Genomic DNA, 20,837 nt, shown 5'->3' on the forward strand with positions numbered 1-20,837 from the left:
TAATAGTTGTGTGTGTGTAAACTAAAAGTCTTTGAAAATATAATAAGTTATTACGAAATGCGTTCAAGTGTCGCGTCAGACTAGAAATAAAAATGAATTTTGGAGAATTGATTTTTCAATTACCATCGACAGTGAAAAGAAACATAAGAAATATCGAGAAAATTCGTGTTAGAATTATTAATCTGACTTTTCCGGTCATATTTAATAATATATGTCTACAGGAAAGACTGCTACCAATATATATTGTGACGGTAACGCGTTGGTGTTCGGCTGTTTAAGGCTAGGGGTATGGCCTCGTCACATAGTTATAAAAAAAAATAGAAAAAACTGGAACTTCGTCTGTGGTAAGGTAAGGAGAAGACACACAAAACACAAGTAAATTTTAACAATGAAATTTTAATTACGTTAAATAAATCAAAACATGAAAAAATGGACAAACAAATTCGTATAATAAAATCAATCAATCAAAATAATAAGAATAATTAAATGACACAATGAAAAGTTACGTTAAGACAAAATAACAAGAAGTGCAATACAAAAATAAAGGTAGGTGCTGGAATATTGGCTTTAAGCTACCACCTCTCTCAGTACACGCTAACGTCTAGCCGGGAGAAGTGTTAACTGTGGAAGCACTGAATATTCTGAGGTCTGAGGTCGTGGCGACCCCAGACATCAAGTAGTATGGGGGGGGGCGAGTGCAGTTGCAGCCAGACCGGCGACCAATCAGCGGAGCCGGTAATAAGACAGGTAGTTTGGCGGTTTGAGTCTGATCAGGTGTCTCTGGCTTCATACATTTTGCTCGCTGGCAAACCTTGCTGGTGTTGTTGTCGTTGTTGGACATTTCTTCCATAGTAGTTATATATATTTGTTGCGACGTATTTGTGGAGGGAAGAGCAGGCTCAATCTCTTGAAGGAGATTATCGTCACAACTCTCCCCCGAAGCCTGCGGTTCTGGAAGAAGTACGTCGTTATGTGGTGGAGTATTAGATGGAGTTGCTTCTACTTCATAAACTCTGGAGAGATCATGGGCTAAGATGTTGTCAGACTCTTGGTATAGCGTGTCTCCAGGTTGAATTTCTGCAGGTAGCAAGCCCATAGTAGAAGACGTTGAGATGAGAAGTGGGCGTGCTGCAGGAGATGTAGGGTGGTGTGGTCCGTATTGATGGTGGACCGAGCACTTTTCAGGTGTGGAGTGAAGTGCTGAAGCTTCAGGATGAGGAAGAGTAGCTCCTTGCCAATTGTTCCGTAGTTCCTTGTAGCAGTAGTCGCTGACAGGTGTATTCTTCTCGCCTCGTTGCTGCATCACGACACCACCAACGTCGGTACCATTGGCGTCGACATGGAGGATGAAGGGCTTATCTGACGAGGTGAGAGTGGAATTAGAAGAGGGCAAAGGAGCACGATTATTATCCTGAAAGCATTTGGGAAGATCATTAAGGATTTCGGAATTAGAAAGCGCTGACTCCTTGTCAGTGCTTTCGGGAGGAGAAGCTGGGATGGTCTCACTGTGGATGTAGGGTTCTGTGAAGGTAGAACAATTAGTCAGGACAGTGGGAGGAGTACCATTATATTGCTTCAGGAGGTTGACGTGGCACAGCTGGGTCTTCCGCCGCCTATCTGGAGTCTCTATTACGTAGTTGTTATTATTCCTGCACTCTTTGACGCGGTAGGGTCCTGAAAACCTGTTTTGTAAAGGTGAACCTGGGATAGGGAAATATGCAAGGATGAAGTCTCCCGGCTTGAATTTTCTTACTTTGCTGGTCTGGTCATAATGAGTCTTCATTCTCTCCTGGGCTTTCAATAGATTATCATGGGCAAAACGGTGGGCTCTCTCTAGAATGTGTTGAAGGTTTTGAAGAAACTGGGGCACATTCTGATGCTCACTGAAGGTGGCATCTCGGAGAGAGTCTTTGAAAGCCTTAAGGGGAGTACGGCACTTACGGCCGTAGAGCATCTCATAAGGAGATACTCCTAGGGACTCATTGGGGAGACTTCTGAAAATACACATTATAAGGTCAATCTGCTTATCCCAATCCTTTGAGGTTTCACTACAAAACTTTTTCAAGAGTGCTTTGATGGTCTGATGACTACGTTCAAGAGAACCCTGTGAAGCAGGATGATAGGGGCTGGACAATACCTGTTTGATGTTGAACTCCTCCAGTGTCTTTTTGAAGAGATCACTGGTGAAGTTGGTACCACAGTCGCTTTGAATCTCCCTGGGAAATCCGTATTGAGTGAAGATCTTCAATAGATGTTTGATAACCGTAGCAGCCGTGATGTTCTTCACTGGAACTGCTATGGGAAATCTGGTGGTAGGACACAGGATGGTTAGGATGTAGGCGTTACCTGAACTGGTCCGAGGTAAAGGACCAACACAGTCTATTATGAGTCTGTGGAAAGGTTCCGCAGGCACCTGTATGGGAATCAGTGGCGCTCTGGGAATGGAGATGTTCGGTTTGCCTGCCATCTGACATGTATGACACTGTTTTACGTACTGTTTGACGTTATTTACCATACCTGGCCAGTAGTAGTCTTGACGAATCCCATGGTAAGTCTTGTTGAAGCCGTAGTGGGAGAATGCTCCGTGGGCCAGGTGTAGAATAGTGGGCCGCAGGCTGGTGGGAATCACAAGTTGTTCGATGTTGGCCCAATCGTCCTCCTCCTTCAGTTTACTGGGTCTATATCTGCGGTAGAGCAAGTCGTTCTCTAGGAAGAACCCAGGAATACTGTCGGGTTGAGTCTCAGCCTGGAAAAACAGTGGTGTTAAAGTAAGATCTTCCCTCTGCAACTTACGGAACTCCAACTTGGTCAGATGCGGGGGGAGTTTCTGAGGGTCTTGAGGGACAGCGGTAGCAGTAGAGTCAGCTGGCTGTGGACGTGCGGCTTGTGCACGGGTGGTCACGAGAACCGGAGGAGAAACTTCATCACTCTCTTGAACCTCTGCTGGAACATACTCTAGAATAGGGTTTATTGGCACAGAGTTACACACCTGGGGTTTGTCCATGACGATCAGGTTGGTCGGTTGCAGATCTTCTGCCAAGTCGTTGCCTAGGAGAAGTTGCACTCCAGGCATGGGAAAAGGCTTTTCCCTGACGGCGACTTGGACTTCCCCGTTCACGTAGGGACAATCCAGGTGGACTCTGGCGAGAGGGTATGGAGTGGTAGCAGTGAGGTCAGTGATGAAGACAGTTTCTCCGGTGTAGGTGATGTTGGGCACAGCCGACTTCAAGATGATCGATTGAAGAGCCGCTGTGTCCCTCAAGATCTTTAATTTGAAACGTCCCTCCGGATTTGAACCGTTGGCAGAGACAGTTCCAGTATACAGGTGGTTACTGAAAAGAGAAAGATCATTAACATCAACACCAACATTCATCACAGGCTTACCGGACTTAGGAGGAGTTGGTTTGGGTTTTTGTTGGTCAGTGATTCCCTTGTATTGAGACTTACCACACTTGTCTATGGTATGTCCATAGAGTCTACAATACTTGCAGTACAGTTGTGAACCAGCTTGATCGGGGCTCACCTTCTCGTAACTGTACCACGACTTCTTACTGGAGGATGGTTCGGGTGTCACCCGGTGGATGAGGCTGTAAGTGTCAGCCGACTTAGCACACTTCAGGTAGTCGGTTTCTTCTTTATCTGCTAAGTAGAGGCGGACAGGAGGCGGCACACGTCTCTAGAATTCTTCAACAAGCATCAGGTTGACGAGGTCTGTAAAAGTAGAGACATGTGCTGCTTCCAGCCATTTCATGAAATACCTCCGTTTCGTGTTAGCAAACTCAAGGAAGGTAGTGGTACTTGCCTTCAGGTGGTCACGGAATTTCCTTCTATAACTTTCGGTGGAAAGTAGGTAGGCGTCCAACACTGCTTGTTTCAGAGTCTGGTAGTCATTCTCAGACGCCAGAGTACTGAGTGTGACTGCCGCTCTACCTGTAAGATGGACTCTGAGAAGTGTGGCCCATTGGTCGACAGGCCAACTGAGTTGATTAGCAAGGGTTTCAAAGGTGGTGAAAAACACATCAACTTCTGCTTCTACAAAGGATGGCATTAACTTACTTGCATGTGATATATTAAAACTGACGGGAAGATTGGCAGTAGCTTGCTGGCGTTGAGTGAAGTGTGAAGTTTCCAAGGCGATTTCGCGTTGACGACACTCTAGAGCCAGAGTCGCTTGTTGCTTGTCATGTTCACGTTGCATTTCCAACTCGTGTTGTTTGGTTTCAAGCTGTACGCGTTCCCGCTCCTGGAGTGTTTCAAGCTGTACTCGTTCACGTTCACGGAGTAATGCGACCTCACGTTCGTGTTCTTCTCTCCTCAAAGCAGCTTCGCGTTCTTGTTCGTCTCTCTTCAAGGCAGCTTCGCGTTCTTGTTCTTCCCTTCTCAAAGCAGCTTCGCGTTCGTGTTCTTCCCTTCGTATGGCAGCTGCTTCTCTTTGCTGCTCACGTTCAATCTTGGCCAGCTCTAGTTTAAGTTTCATCGTTGCCAAGTCAGTTTTATCTGCAATATAGTAAGTTTCATGAGTTTCAGAGTATCTTACCTTGCTCTAAATAGTAATCCAGCAACAGGTTGTGTAGGTCATTTTTGTTGGCTTGGTAGGGAACTTCTAGTTGATACTCATGTGCAAGAGTTTGTAATTCAGTCCTCTTGGCACGACTTAAAGTCCCTATTTCACCTGCTGGATTTGTACGGAAAGCTTGGAGACGAAACATGGTGAAATTAGCAAATAAAGGTACACGAATATTCAATAGTGAATGTCAGAAACAGGACAACGTGGCAACTGGTACCTATCCTGTGAGATCTTTAACAATTAAAGTTAAGTAAAAGATGTTAAATGATTAAATTAAATCAAAGGCGCAGGAAATCTTGTACCCGGTACTCATGTAAGAGGATAAGGGCAAGAAAATCCTACTAACAAATGAAACAGAGTTTCGAAAACAAATGAAACAGTTAATTGTCTCAAAAGTAAAATTGGTAGTCCAAGGATGTAGGCATACCTTGCCAAGTCTCTATAGGACATAAAGCAAGTTTTTCCCACTGAATTTAATATGATACTTACAGAATTAGCGAACTTTTGTGCTCTGAAAAGTAAGCTAATTCCCTACCGTTGTATGTATCATCATCTCTGACTGACGTGTAGGGGTGCGAGGTGTCAACTGGTGACGAGAACTGCTGCTGAGGTCCCAATTCAGCAACTAAAGTTCGAGCTAGAGGAACTATGGCCCTCTTTGTCCTCCTACAGTCAGATTGCAGAAGATTGGGTACTCTTGACCCGGGGCAGACCACAGTACCAGGGTACCAATATGATGATCTGTCAGAATGAGAAATATTCAAGGGACAAAGATGGTAAACACGAGTAATAACACGGAAGGAGAGATGACCAATTAAGAGTATGACTGCGGCCTACAGTCACCACGTAATCCAAAGTTGTCTCACCTTCACCATATGTTACTCTCGTAATGCACAATACACCGCACCTTATAAAAAATGAAATTGAATATGAAAAATAGTAAAGCTACGTTAACAAAGTTAAATACGCTTACCATAAATTACCACTTGGCACCAGTACCTGAGTGAAGCTCCTAGGACAGGCTGTCGGGAAACCGACACACACATACAACCACACACACAAATAACACAGTCTCCCCTAGTCTATACTCCCTTCAGGATGGAAAATGGGAGACTCCGTGACGTCATCGACTCCGTGACGTCATCAAAGTCATCGTATATTTACATTATGAAACATTGTTAATAGATTAGTTTAGTATCTAAAGTTAATAAAAAAGTAATCACTAAGAATGAATATAATTATTTACATCAAATAGTAGCTAGGTTCCCTTGTTAATGTAAAATTACTTTGAGTGGAGAACCAGAGCATAAGAGCGTCACCCCGGAGAGGAAGGCGTCCATAACACACCATATCAACAAACATGGGATGAGCTTACCACGCTGTCTTAACTGGTGTAAACAGCTAGACACCCCATTTACGTGTCAACACCAGCCACACAGCCTAACAACATCACAACGACATCTGTATCCGTCTACCAAGTATTGTTTATTATTCAAGTGCACTGTTTAATATAAATATGTAGATGGTTATGTCGTAGGACATCCCCAAAAACACCGTACGTGTACCCCATTACCACCCTCACAGTTCATGTCATACCTGTAATTGATATGTTTAGGGAACTTTGATTAATTCCTTGCATCCCATAAAGGTAAATTGTGAGAGGAGCTTCAAGAATCTGTGCAGACAGTTGGTTCATACACATAATTAACTACTTGTTTGCCAAGCCTTGTCCTTCCCTCCAGCCGCCATTACGTGGCACAAAGAGGCAGGGCCACACCCATCTTGAGGCTACACCTACACGCCTTACTAGGCCCATTCTACTGGCACAGCTAAGACATTATAGCAGTAGCAGTAGTTATAATTAATTACTTATAATGAAATAACTGAAATAATAGTTTTAAAGGTAAACAATTGGTAGTTTAAGAAGGGACCATAACATAGTGGTTTAAGCTACCAATTGTCCCTCCAATAGTGTGTAAGAAGATTTCAGGCAGTTTACCAGTACATACAGTCCACTTAATTAATACTTACTTACTAAGAAAATAAATAAGACATAACTTTATTTTATTAAATCAATTTGAAAAAGAGAGATTAGCTGCCTGGAATTTTACCCACATTGTTTGGTCCTACGGAACCGGATTATATTTAGTTCTTTGAAATAGATATTATACATACATATAGTGATAGTGCAATATTACCCACACATTATAGCAGGAAGACACTGCTATATATTTTTGCATTTTTCTAGCCTAACTTTTCAATCTCATAGCAAACAGAACTTACAACAAGCACTATTATTGTTCTGACAGTACCAAAGGAACAATTGTGTTTTTTCATTTCATTACAAGAGGTTGATAAGAGGCTACTTTACTTATAAGTTACTTATATATGTTTTTTTGTATTATTGCATTATTATTGCCATTACTGTAACATTTACTGCATGCCACATCATTTACTACTAATTCTTGCACAAGGGTAGAACATTTTAGGCTGGTGTTGTACAGCAACCTAGTCTAATTTATTGTCCTAACCTGGTGTAAGGGTAAGAATTTTACACTTGTCTAGAGTTGAACACATATTACAACCTAGCAAGTACATATTTTTATGCAGTATTTAAGACAACCCGAGTTGTGTTGTCAATATGATATCAATATAACATTAGTACAATTTAACTATAATCATTTCACCTTTGAGTGTTAACCTGTGTCTCTGTACCAACCAAGAGTGATAATGATGGGCTAACTTGCGGATACCAGCATTGATACAGGTCTACCACTCAAATTATAGTGTGTATGATTTTACAGTGTATATTTAAATATAGTCTATACGACTAACAAGTACTTCCAAAATGTCTACTGTCAAAAATGTCCAAATAACCCTCACAGGATTGAGGGATCATTTATCACGGCAGATTAGCACATGTGATGACATAAGTAAACAAACTCCAGTTAACTATGTAGCATTGGAAAATTATCTTAGGCTTGCACGGAACAAATATGACCGTGTGTTGCAACAAATGAAAGAATATCAAGTTTTACTTCAGAATACCAGTGTTGGTGGAGAAACATTACAAGATGTTATACAAGAACATTCCGATTATGAAGATACAATGTTTACACAGTTGCAATACTTTGATGATATCATACATGCCCATAAAGCTAATATAAATATTGTAACCACAACTTCCCAGAAACAGACAGCACCAGAAGTCAAATTGCCATCACTTAGTTTACCAACTTTTTCTGGAAGAGAAGACGAGAGTTGGGACGGTTTCTGGAGCAAATTTGTCGATTCTGTGGATTCTAATGCTAATGTGCCAAAAACAACAAAGTTTACATACTTACAGAGTGTCTTGAAGGATGAAGCGTATCAGGTAGTCTGTAATCTAAATCACACAGATGATGATTATGACAATGCAGTGCAACTCCTGAAAGATAATTACGCTAAACCTGAAAGGACTATCAGAATTCTAACACAGAGACTGTTAGGCATTAAACCTCCAAATAATACTGCAGTCTCACTCCAAACCTTCAGATTGGAGCTTGAGTCCATACTCAAGGCACTTAAAAATAAAGTGAACCTGGATGAGTCAGACTGGATAATACAAGTCCACATGACACGGAAATTACCCAGGGACATACTGGATAAGTTGTTTGTATTAGTAGGTAAGTCATCCTTGACTGTAAATGAGATTACAAAGGGTTTACAAACCATCATAGAACGAGAAAGAGTTAATCCAGAAGAAAAAACATCTAAACCCACATCTGCTACTAATAGTAAACAACAGAGTACAAGCAGTGCTCCAAACAAAGCTAAAACATCTTCCCCCTCCACAAAGTGGAATCAGGGCAGTGTAGGAACATATGCAGTTGGTCCTTCCAAACCTACAGTCAACGCATCACCCAAGACGGTGACTCCTCAAGATGCTGTAAATGTCTGGAAACCATGTGTATTTTGTGAGCAATCACATTCCATGTACAATTGCAGACGCTACCCTGATCGTGCAACACGCATAAAACGACTCAAGGAGTTATATAGATGTAGCAAGTGTATAAGGGAACATCATCCCGACAATTGCACAACAGCAATGCGCATCTGCACTAAGTGCCATAAGGGTCAACACCATACTGCACTTTGTGGGGACACAAGTATAAAGTCTCCCAAACCACAGGAGGAGGAAGGAGCTACAGCATCAGTAAAACTTTGTACTGTGTTACCTGACATAAGTGTCTTCACAACCAGGTCTAACCATAAATCAGTTCTACCTACTGCACGATTGATCATTAGAAATGGAAAGAAAAAGGCCACCGTACGTGGATTATTTGATCAGGGGTCCCAACTGACCTTTATATCCAAGGAGTTGGTAGATAAACTGAAACTTACACCTGTAGAGGAGACACGGATAAACATAAAAGGATTCCTGACTAACTCAGGAACCCGAACTTACGGGGTAGTACGACCCACAGTACGACTAGGAGGTTATGTACGAAAAGTACCAGCACTAGTAGTAGATAGATTTCCAACAGACCTGTATATAGAAGGTCTAGGAACAACAGCCAAATTCCTGGAAGAAAAGGGAATGCCTTTGGCTGATAACATTACATCGGACAACCTTTCCGATATTGGAATCCTTATGGGATCAGATGTCTACCATAAGTTTATCATAGGAAAGGAAGATTACCACGGTATGAACGTGTTACCATCTGCAGGTGGCTATTTACTAACAGGCCCAGTATTACGGCTAAAACAACCCGCACCTGTGGATCACCAACATGCCAACACAGTAATGGTTGCATGACTAGGAGAACAGTCTCCACTGCAACTCAGAGACATTTCCGAGGATGAGCTTGATCCCCCAGTATATAAGTTATGGGACCTGGCAACTCTCGGCATTGTCCCTGAACAACCTAGTCCAGATGATGACTGGACTTATAAACAATACCTAGACTCAGTTATCTACAGAGATAATCAGTACTGGGTCAGGTTACCTTGGAAGCTGAATCACCCTCAGCTACCCATCAACTACTTCATGGCACAAAATCAATTAAGATCACAGGTGTTACGTTTACAAAGACAACCTGAGAACTTGAAGTTGTACCATGAAATAATACAGAAGCAGCTCGATGACAAATTTATCGAAGTTGTAACAAATGATAACCCAAAGGAAGGACATTATCTGCCACACCACCATGTTCAGAAGGATTCTGCGACTACCCCACTACGGATAGTATTTAATTGCAGTGCTAAGATGGGGCAGAATAGTGTTTCGTTAAATGATTGCCTTCAAACAGGCCCAAGCCTAACACAAAGGCTTTATGACGTGCTGTTAAAGTTTCGTATAGGGACTTATGCATATACGGCCGACATTAGCAAGGCATTCCTTAGGGTAGGTCTTCAAGAAGAAGACCGGAACTACACAAAGTTCCTATGGATTAAGGATCCTAATGATCCAAACAGTGAAATAATCACTTATAGGTTTGCGTCTGTTTTGTTCGGAGCCACGAGCTCACCATTTCTGCTTCAAGCTACCTTGGATACGCACTTGAAGAAGTCCAATAGCCCGAACAAGACAGAAATCAGCGAAAACCTGTATGTGGATAACTTTCAAGGAACAGCCAACAGTGAAAGTAAGCTGTTGGACATATACCATGAGGCCAATCGAGAATTAATGGGAGCCAATATGCCTCTCCAGTCTTGGGTCTCTAACAATGACAAATTAAAACAACTGATCACAACTGAATTTCCCGACTACCAAGTACCCGAGATGACAAAGGTTCTAGGTGTCCAATGGAACACGACAACCGATCAGTTGACAATCAAGTCAGTGGAGACAGATACCACTAACTTAACAATGAGAAAATTGCTATCACAAGTCAGCAAACCCTTCGACCCATTAGGCTTATTAAGTCCAATACTAATTAATGGGAAGATGATAATACAGGAATGTTGGCAACAAAAGATAGGCTGGGATGATCTACTAACACCTGCCCTACAAGAAAAATGGCAAGGGTTAGTGAAAGATTTAAGTATCCTAGAGTCTGTCAAGTTCCCTAGGAACACAACAGTAAATGAAAAGGAACCAATTAAGTTGCATGTATTTTGTGATGCCTCAGGAAAGGCTTATGGTACAGTAGCTTACCTGGTCTCAAATGGGCAAGCCAATTTGCTCACATCAAAGGCCAGAGTGGCACCTTTAAAGAAAAGATCACTGCCACAACTGGAATTAACAGCCTTACTGCTAGGTGTAAGATTGGCTCATTATCTGATCAAGGCCTTAAGCCACATCCACTTTACAGAAACAGTAGTGTGGTCAGATAATGAGGCAGTGCTACAGTGGGTTAAAAACAATAACAGTAAGAATCCTTACGTGAGTAACCGCGTTAAGGAAATACGAGAGTTGTCAGCAGGGTATAAACTAAGATATGTACCTACTAAAGAGAATCCAGCTGACTATCTCTCCCGAGGCCTGACTTTACGGCAATTAACAAAGGCAGAGATGTGGTTCAACGGACCTCAGTGGCTAATCAGCGACCAGTGGCCTGAACAAAAGCCACAAGTCATTGTGACCAATGTCACTGTTCCCACTGAGAACCCGGAACTACCTCAGACTTTGGTAATTGATCCTGCTCGGTACTCTGAACTGAACAAACTTGTAGGTGTCACCCAAGTAGTATTTGATTTTCTAAAGAAAATAGGAATCAAGCATAATTTCCCTAGTGCCTTAAGGTACTGGGTTAAAAGAGCTCAGACCGACACATTCGGGACAGAAATTGACAATGTTCCTAAGAAGCTACAACATGATCTGGGTCTCTGGTTAGACACTGACAATTATAACTTGATAAGATGCGGAGGACGCTTACAACATGCTGACATAGATCTGGAAGCAAAAAATCCAATATTGCTCCCTCGTCACCACATAGTAAGCAAACTAATTGTGTTACATATACACAAATACTGCACTCTGCATGGTGGGGTATTAGATACTCTCACAGAATTAAGACAACAGTACTGGCTACCCCAAGGTAGACAGACAGTAAAATCCATAATCAAATCCTGTGTTGTATGCCGGAGATACGATGCCAGAGTGTGTCCATATCCTGGCCCTCCTCCACTTCCGAAGGAACGAGTCGTACATATTCATCCTTTTGAGACAACAGGAGTAGATTTCACAGGAGCACTAACACTGACAGGCACTAAAGACAAGAAACCAGTAAAGGCCTATATCTGTCTTTTTACTTGTGCCACAACAAGGGCAGTCCATCTAGAAGTGACTCCCGATATGAGTGCCGAAGCATTCTTACAGGCTTTCCGCAGGTTTGCTTCACGTAGATCTTGTCCCAAGTTAATGATTTCAGACAATGGGTCCAACTTGGTGGCAGGAGAAGCATGCCTGAGGAAAATCTGGACACACCCCAAGGTACGCACAGCCCTAACTCAACGGCAGTGCTATTGGAAATTCATACCTCCCAGAGCACCATGGCATGGAGGCTTCTATGAACGGATGGTTGGTACGGTGAAACGGTCTTTACGGAAAACCCTACACCGCCAAAGATTGACCTTCAGGAGCTTCAAACAGTAATCATAGAAATAGAAGCACGAGTTAACAACCGACCACTTACCTACCTCTCTGATGATGCTTTGCAGCGTGAACCATTAAGTCCAGCTCATTTGATGTATGGGAGACCTCTCAAAACACTTGTGTCCCTTACGGATGAGGAACCAGAGGATCCTTCATATGTCAAAGAGAGTGATTTGGTTCAACGTTTCAAACATCTTTCAGGGGTGATAAGTCGGTGGAATGACGTATGGACTCGTGAATACCTAACAGCTCTGAGGGAGTATCATTACGGGGCAAACAGTCCCTATAATAGAATTAACTTGAACCCTGGTGACATAGTTCTGGTGGATAGTGATGGACCACGCTCTGAGTGGCCTATAGGAGAAATAGTCTCTGTTCATCCAGACAGCCAGGGCATCTTGAGAATAGTGAAAGTAAAATGCAAAGGCAACACTACTCTCAAAACTTTAGAGAAATTAGTACCTTTAGAACTGGCCAGGAAAGAAGACGTACGACGACTTCCAGCACCCGATACGCCAGTACGGGACATACGTCCCCAACGGACTGCTGCACAACAATGTAAACTCAAATTAAAGCAGCACTATAATTCTGAGGGAGAAGAATAAAGTGATCGCAGTCCTTACCGGGACTTCGACCCGTGTTCTGCCCCTGGGAATTATGTCGGGAAACCGACACACACATACAACCACACACACAAATAACACAGTCTCCCCTAGTCTATACTCCCTTCAGGATGGAAAATGGGAGACTCCGTGACGTCATCGACTCCGTGACGTCATCAAAGTCATCGTATATTTACATTATGAAACATTGTTAATAGATTAGTTTAGTATCTAAAGTTAATAAAAAAGTAATCACTAAGAATGAATATAATTATTTACATCAAATAGTAGCTAGGTTCCCTTGTTAATGTAAAATTACTTTGAGTGGAGAACCAGAGCATAAGAGCGTCACCCCGGAGAGGAAGGCGTCCATAACACACCATATCAACAAACATGGGATGAGCTTACCACGCTGTCTTAACTGGTGTAAACAGCTAGACACCCCATTTACGTGTCAACACCAGCCACACAGCCTAACAACATCACAACGACATCTGTATCCGTCTACCAAGTATTGTTTATTATTCAAGTGCACTGTTTAATATAAATATGTAGATGGTTATGTCGTAGGACATCCCCAAAAACACCGTACGTGTACCCCATTACCACCCTCACAGTTCATGTCATACCTGTAATTGATATGTTTAGGGAACTTTGATTAATTCCTTGCATCCCATACAGGTAAATTGTGAGAGGAGCTTCAAGAATCTGTGCAGACAGTTGGTTCATACACATAATTAACTACTTGTTTGCCAAGCCTTGTCCTTCCCTCCAGCCGCCATTACGTGGCACAAAGAGGCAGGGCCACACCCATCTTGAGGCTACACCTACACGCCTTACTAGGCCCATTCTACTGGCACAGCTAAGACATTATAGCAGTAGCAGTAGTTATAATTAATTACTTATAATGAAATAACTGAAATAATAGTTTTAAAGGTAAACAATTGGTAGTTTAAGAAGGGACCATAACATAGTGGTTTAAGCTACCAATTGTCCCTCCAATAGTGTGTAAGAAGATTTCAGGCAGTTTACCAGTACATACAGTCCACTTAATTAATACTTACTTACTAAGAAAATAAATAAGACACAGGCCCCCATATAACTTGTGACGGTAACGCGTTGGTGTTCGGCTGTTTAAGGCTAGGGGTATGGCCTCGTCACATAGTTATAAAAAAAAATAGAAAAAACTGGAACTTCGTCTGTGGTAAGGTAAGGAGAAGACACACAAAACACAAGTAAATTTTAACAATGAAATTTTAATTACGTTAAATAAATCAAAACATGAAAAAATGGACAAACAAATTCGTATAATAAAATCAATCAATCAAAATAATAAGAATAATTAAATGACACAATGAAAAGTTACGTTAAGACAAAATAACAAGAAGTGCAATACAAAAATAAAGGTAGGTGCTGGAATATTGGCTTTAAGCTACCACCTCTCTCAGTACACGCTAACGTCTAGCCGGGAGAAGTGTTAACTGTGGAAGCACTGAATATTCTGAGGTCTGAGGTCGTGGCGACCCCAGACATCAAGTAGTATGGGGGGGGGGCGAGTGCAGTTGCAGCCAGACCGGCGACCAATCAGCGGAGCCGGTAATAAGACAGGTAGTTTGGCGGTTTGAGTCTGATCAGGTGTCTCTGGCTGCATACGTTTTGCTCGCTGGCAAACCTTGCTGGTGTTGTTGTCGTTGTTGGACATTTCTTCCATAGTAGTTATATATATTTGTTGCGACGTATTTGTGGAGGGAAGAGCAGGCTCAATCTCTTGAAGGAGATTATCGTCACAATATATATATATATATATATATATATATATATATATATATATATATATATATATATATATATATATATATATATATATATATATATATATATATATATATATATATATATATATATATATATATATATATATAATATATATATATATAATATATATATATATATATATATATATATATATATATATATATATATATATATATATATATATATATATATATATATAATGTATATATAATATATATATGAATGAATACTGTATAATTAAAGTTTAAAGTTCACGGAAAAAGTTTTGTCAATTTTGGCAATACATCTTTCATGAGTAATGCTGCCAGATAAATGTCATTTAACCGGGAGATAACGTGAACACAATTCCCGCAGTCTACCAATTTTTTTTTCGTGTTTATAATAACTGTGCAGAGAAGTTCTCCACCAGACGTGTTCTATCATGTGTTCACTGTCTTGTATACCATCTCTTTTCACCCACTTCATAAATTTCATGAAACTGAATAACATTACAAAGCCGGAGGCTAGTACATACTCGTCTCCAATGGTACCTAGAGTATAACAATATTATACCGTCACTCCAAGCTGGATTTCGACGGCAATGCTCCACGCTAGATCAAATACTCTGCCTTGAACATGAAATCCGCACCTCTCTCAGAAGCAGTAAATATTGTCTTGTTGTCTACCTAGTCCTCAAAGGAGCTTTTGATAGCATTCCTCATACTTGCCTCCTCGCGAAGCTTGCACGTTTAGGCGTACAGGGAAGATTACTTTTATGGTTACAGTCCTATCTCACAAACAGGACCTCCAAAGTCTTTATACAAGGCGAGTTTTCCGATGGCATCCCAATACAAACAGGTGTCCCACAAGGCTCCATACTATGCCCAACCCTATTTGCCGCATTCTTAGCAGATTTGCCTAACACCCATCCTGTTCACCTCTCGGCGTACGCCGACGACTTAACACTGTATTATTCAGACAATGCCCTACCTAATACAGTCTCAACAATGCAAACAGCACTTGACCACCTCATAGATTGGACACAACAATGAGGCCTTCAAGTCAGTACTACCAAACCTGCTATCAGGTTTTCACTAAAAAAAGACTACTTCATCTACCCACCCTCACAATACACAACACTCCCATCCAACACGTACGAGAACATAAATAACTTGGCATGCACTTAGACTCCCCCTTACTTACCTGGAAAGCACACGTTCAACACCCCCCGACTCGCCATACTTAAAGCCCTCACTGGCACCACCTGGGGAGCACACCATAAAATCTTGCTCCGTTTCTATACAATCTACATTCGCAGCCAACTAGACTATTGTTGCCAAGCATATGCGTCGGCGGCGCCCACTAACCTACAGAGCCTCGAGGTCATACAAAATAATGCCATGCGACTTATATGTGGCGCAATGCGTTCAACTCCAATCCTCGGACTTTACGGGGAAACAGGCCTCACAAGCCTAGCCACCAGACGAGACATTATGTGTGCCAACTATCTGTCACTCTGTACCACTGCTCACCAGACACACCCATACAGATAAAAAATTAACCCAACAGTTAACCCACATAACCCCCGCTCCCCAACCATTCACTCACAACCTTTCCTCACACGGGCTACAAATAACCTCAATATAGACCTCTCCCTACTCCAAAACTGTGAAACCCAACCTCCTGTTCCCCACATTCCACCTTGGCTTTATACAACTCCTAATACAGCAATACAACTCGACGACAACATTCCAAAATCTGCACCAAACTCAGCCATAGCCTCAGTCTTTGTCTCAACAATGAAAAATTGCTACCCAAATACCACAGAGATTTACACAGATGGGTCTCGCATCTTCATGAACAACGTACCCTCGGTCACTTGCGCTGTATGGATACCGGAATACCATCTCAAGCAGGGATGGCGGTTACCAAACCAACTATCTATTTTCACAGCGGAATTATATGCCTTGTATCAAGCTCTCCAAATCATCACAACATTACCAGTTGGGATATATACAATCTGTAGTGACTCCAAGAGCGCGATTCAAGCAATTACGTACTCTTCGAAAACATGCAAGGAGATTGTCTACCCATGCCTTCAACTTCTTCACAAACATCAATTGAACGGGTATGATACCTCTATCCAATGGGTCCCAGCACATTGTGGTATTCTCCGTAATGAACTTGTAGACCAGCTAGCCAAAGCGATGCACAACACGCCTCACCTCACCCGTCATCCAATTTCCCATGTTGCACGTAAAGGAGCCTTCAAAGATACCATCTCCCAGGATTTTGCAACAAACTGGAAAACGTTATGCTCACCTTTGCACTATGGGTCCATTGAAAAGAAATGGGAAACTTGGAAACATGTCCGATATAAAAGCAGAGAAATTGATGTAACGATGACCAGATTAAGGCTGGGACACACCAAACTAGCAGCACACAGCTCTAAGTACAGAACAGACATCAACGAACTCTGCATCCACTGTCAGGTGCCTGAAACAGTCGAACACTATCTCCTGCACTGCTTCCGACATTATAGTGCCAGAGTAAATTTCAAACAAGTCTTTATCGCACTTAAAATACCCTTCACCATCGAGCATATATTAGGAGGCGGTGACCACTCGTCACAAGAAAAATACCAAATAGTCAAAGCACTGGCTAAATATCTGCAGTCGACCAACAAATTGGGTCACATCTGACCCGCGCCACATTTATACCTGGCGCCACCAACAGCTAAACACAGAAAACAACTGCCTCGTCGCAGCACCAAGGATCAGCTGACGCCATAAACACAACACACCGTCCTACAGTGCGGCAAGTCTCCCTACAACACACCTCTGTTTTAATCACCGTTCCTCTATCTACAGCACAACGCAACAAGCACCTTGGTAGCTCCGATCATCTTCAACATAAACGCGTCCACCAACGTCAGTACTGGTGCAGTCATCGGGAGGACAAACACTTCATGCAAACTGCACCTACTATCAACAAGAAGAAGTAAGCCGGATAAGTTTAGGAGCGCCGGCTCCTGCCTGCTCACTACTGACCTTTTTTAGAGCTTTACTACTTAAAGTTCATGACCCTTGTGACCTTTGATGACTTTGGGGAGATACAAGAGCTGCCTGAACTACTTTCATCCCTCCATACGCTTACAACCGAGTCCGTGGTGGTATTTGTGGCAGTAAATATATCCTTAAAAGTAAAGACGTGGCACTAGCTTGCTTTGATTTGGCACTTGAGCGCTAGTGTAACACTAGAGCGCGAGTGTTGCACCAGAGCGCGAGTGTACACTAGAAGTCGCGGATGTGCTCTCTAGAGTGCAGGGGCTTAAAGCGTAATAGAGCATTTAAACACAACGATTTGAAAAAAAACCATGTCGCAAAGAACACAGAGCTTAAAAAAACACAGAGCGTCAAAGAACACAGAGCGTCAAAGAACACAGAGCGTCAAAGAACACAGAGCGTCAAAGAACACAGAGCGTCAAAGAACACAGAGCGTCAAAGAACACAGCGTCAAAGACCGGACCGTTTAAGAACATAGACGCTTAACCACTCGAATGAATCTCCTGGTGAAGTCTTGGGAAGTTTTAAAGTTCAAGTCAGTGACATCTCATGATTAATTGAACCCGAATGAATCGACGTTTAATACGATAACATTTATAGATCCCTAATGTTGAACACCTAACAATTACAACTATAAATAAATATAAATAATTATTATAGTTAAATAAATATAAAAATCCCAAACTTTTAGGACCCCTAACACCCAGCCCTCAAGTGCTTATAACGTTTAGGACCCCTAACACCCAGCCCTCAAGTGCTTATAACGTTTAGTACCCTAACACCCAGCCCTCGAGCGCTTATAACGTTTAGGACCCCTAACACCCAGCCCTCAAGTGCTTATAACGTTTAGGACCCCTAACACCCAGCCCTCAAGTGCTTATAACGTTTAGGACCCCTAACACCCAGCCCTCAAGTGCTAATAACGTTTAGGACCCCTAACACCCAGCCCTCAAGTGCTTATAACGTTTAGGACCCCTAACACCCAGCCCTCAAGCGCTTATAACGTTTAGGACCCTTAACACCCAGCCCTCAAGTGCTTATAACGTTTAGGACCCTTAACACCCAGCCCTCAAGTGCTTATAACGTTTAGGACCCCTAACACCCAGCCCTCAAGTGCTTATAATGTTCAGGACCCTTAACACCCAGCCCTCAAGTGCTTATAACGTTTAGGACCCCTAACACCCAGCCCTCAAGTGCTTATAACGTTTAGGACCCCTAACACCCAGCCCTCAAGTGCTTATAACGTTTAGGACCCCTAACACCCAGCCCTCAAGTGCTTATAACGTTTAGGACCCCTAACACCCAGCCCTCAAGTGCTTATAACGTTTAGGGCCCCTGACACCCAGCCCTCAAGTGCTTATAACGTTTAGGACCCCTGACACCCAGCCCTCAAGTGCTTATAACGTTTAGGACCCCTAACACCCAGCCCTCAAGCGCTTATAACGTTTAGGACCCCTAACACCCAGCCCTCAAGTGCTTATAACGTTTAGGACCCCTAACACCCAGCCCTCAAGTGTTTATAACGTTTAGGACCCCTAACACCCAGCCCTCAAGTGCTTATAACGTTTAGGACCCCTAACACCCAGCCCTCAAGTGCTTATAACGTTTAGGACCCCTAACACCCAGCCTTCAAGTGCTTATAGCGTTTAGGACCCCTAACACCCAGCCCTCGAGTGCTTATAACGTTTAGGACCCTAACACCAAGCCCTCGAGCGCTTATAGCGTTTAGGACCCCTAACACCCAGCCCTCAAGCGCTTATAACGTTCAGGACCCCTAACACCCAGCCCTCTAGCGCTTATAACGTTTAAAAGCTTAAGTTTAAGAACTTAGGTTTAAGAGCCTAACGCTTAAAGAACATTACCCTCAAGATCCCAGACGCCCCAGGCAATAGTTTAGTCAACTTACGACCAAGTTACGCTAATCTATGACACAGGATAAAGCCAGACCAAACCCAGCAGCGCTGCGGCCACAAGCGTCTCCTGAGGGAAAATAAGCGTCTTTGGTCAAAACCTCTTATGATAGAAAACGCCGGGGTGGAGGGGATGAATGGGGCTACTCTAAGGATAGGAGAGAAAGGGCGATTAGTCCTTAACATCGTCTCAGGCAAGTCCTTATTCTGAATATGGATCGTATGGTGGCCTCAAATATATCATTGAGTGCTATATATATATATATATATATATATATATATATATATATATATATATATATATATATATATATATATATATATATATATATATATATATATATATATATATATATATATTAGTATATTTTGGTAGCAGTCTTTCCTGTAGACATATATTATTAAATATGACCGAAAAAGTAAGATTAATAATTCTAACACGAATTTTCTCAATCTTTCGTACATTACGCTTCACTGTTGGAGGTAAATAAAAAATCACTTCTCCAAAATTCATTTTTATTTCTAGTCTGACGCGACACGGGCGCGTTTCGTAAAACTTATTACATTTTCAAAGACTTCACAAATACACAACTGATTAGGACGTATCTCTGATTTTATATCTACATTTGAGTGAGGTGGGAAGGGTGATGTGGCATTAACACAAGACAGAACAGGAGGGGATATTAATAGGGTATTAAAAGTATCAACACAAGACAGAACAGAAACAATGGGTATTGAATAGAAGTGTTTGTAGAAAGCCTATTGGTCCATATTTCTTGATGCTTCTATATTGGAGCGGAGTCTTGAGGTGGGTAGAATATAGTTGTGCAATAATTGGCTGTTGATTGCTGGTGTTGACTTCTTGATGTGTAGTGCCTCGCAAACGTCAAGCCGCCTGCTATCGCTGTATCTATCGATGATTTCTGTGTTGTTTACTAGGATTTCTCTGGTGATGGTTTGGTTATGAGAAGAGATTATATGTTCCTTAATGGAGCCCTGTTGCTTATGCATCGATTAACGCCTAGAAAGAGATGTTGTTGTCTTGCCTATATACTGGGTTTTTTGGAGCTTACAGTCCCCAAGTGGGCATTTGAAGGCATAGACGATATTAGTCTCTTTTAAAGCGTTCTGTTTTGTGTCTGGAGAGTTTCTCATGAGTAGGCTGGCCGTTTTTCTGGTTTTATAGTAAATCGTCAGTTGTATCCTCTGATTTTTGTCTGTAGGGATAACGTTTCTATTAACAATATCTTTCAGGACCCTTTCCTCCGTTTTATGAGCTGTGGAAAAGAAGTTCCTGTAAAATAGTCTAATAGGGGGTAT

At 42.1% G+C, this 20,837-nt stretch overlaps 1 protein-coding gene across 1 annotated transcript; it reads left to right on the plus strand.

The window, feature by feature from the left end:
• The first annotated feature begins 5,607 nt into the window (after positions 1-5,607).
• Positions 5,608-10,883, plus strand: LOC138370338 (uncharacterized). The gene is made up of 2 exons (XM_069334635.1): positions 5,608-6,122; positions 6,216-10,883. The coding sequence occupies exon 2, from the start codon at positions 7,416-7,418 to the stop codon at positions 9,363-9,365; it is 1,950 nt and encodes a 649-aa protein (XP_069190736.1). The 5' UTR covers positions 5,608-6,122; positions 6,216-7,415; the 3' UTR covers positions 9,366-10,883.
• The last annotated feature ends 9,954 nt before the right edge of the window (positions 10,884-20,837 follow it).

The sequence above is a fragment of the Procambarus clarkii genome, chromosome 4 (genome assembly GCF_040958095.1).
Source record: "Procambarus clarkii isolate CNS0578487 chromosome 4, FALCON_Pclarkii_2.0, whole genome shotgun sequence".
NCBI classification, from domain to species: Eukaryota; Metazoa; Arthropoda; class Malacostraca; order Decapoda; family Cambaridae; genus Procambarus; species Procambarus clarkii.

What these genes read in the sequence shown, in the direction of transcription:
- LOC138370338 (XM_069334635.1), top strand. Translation starts at nt 7,416, where the DNA reads ATGTCTACTGTCAAAAATGTCCAAATAACCCTCACAGGATTGAGGGAT.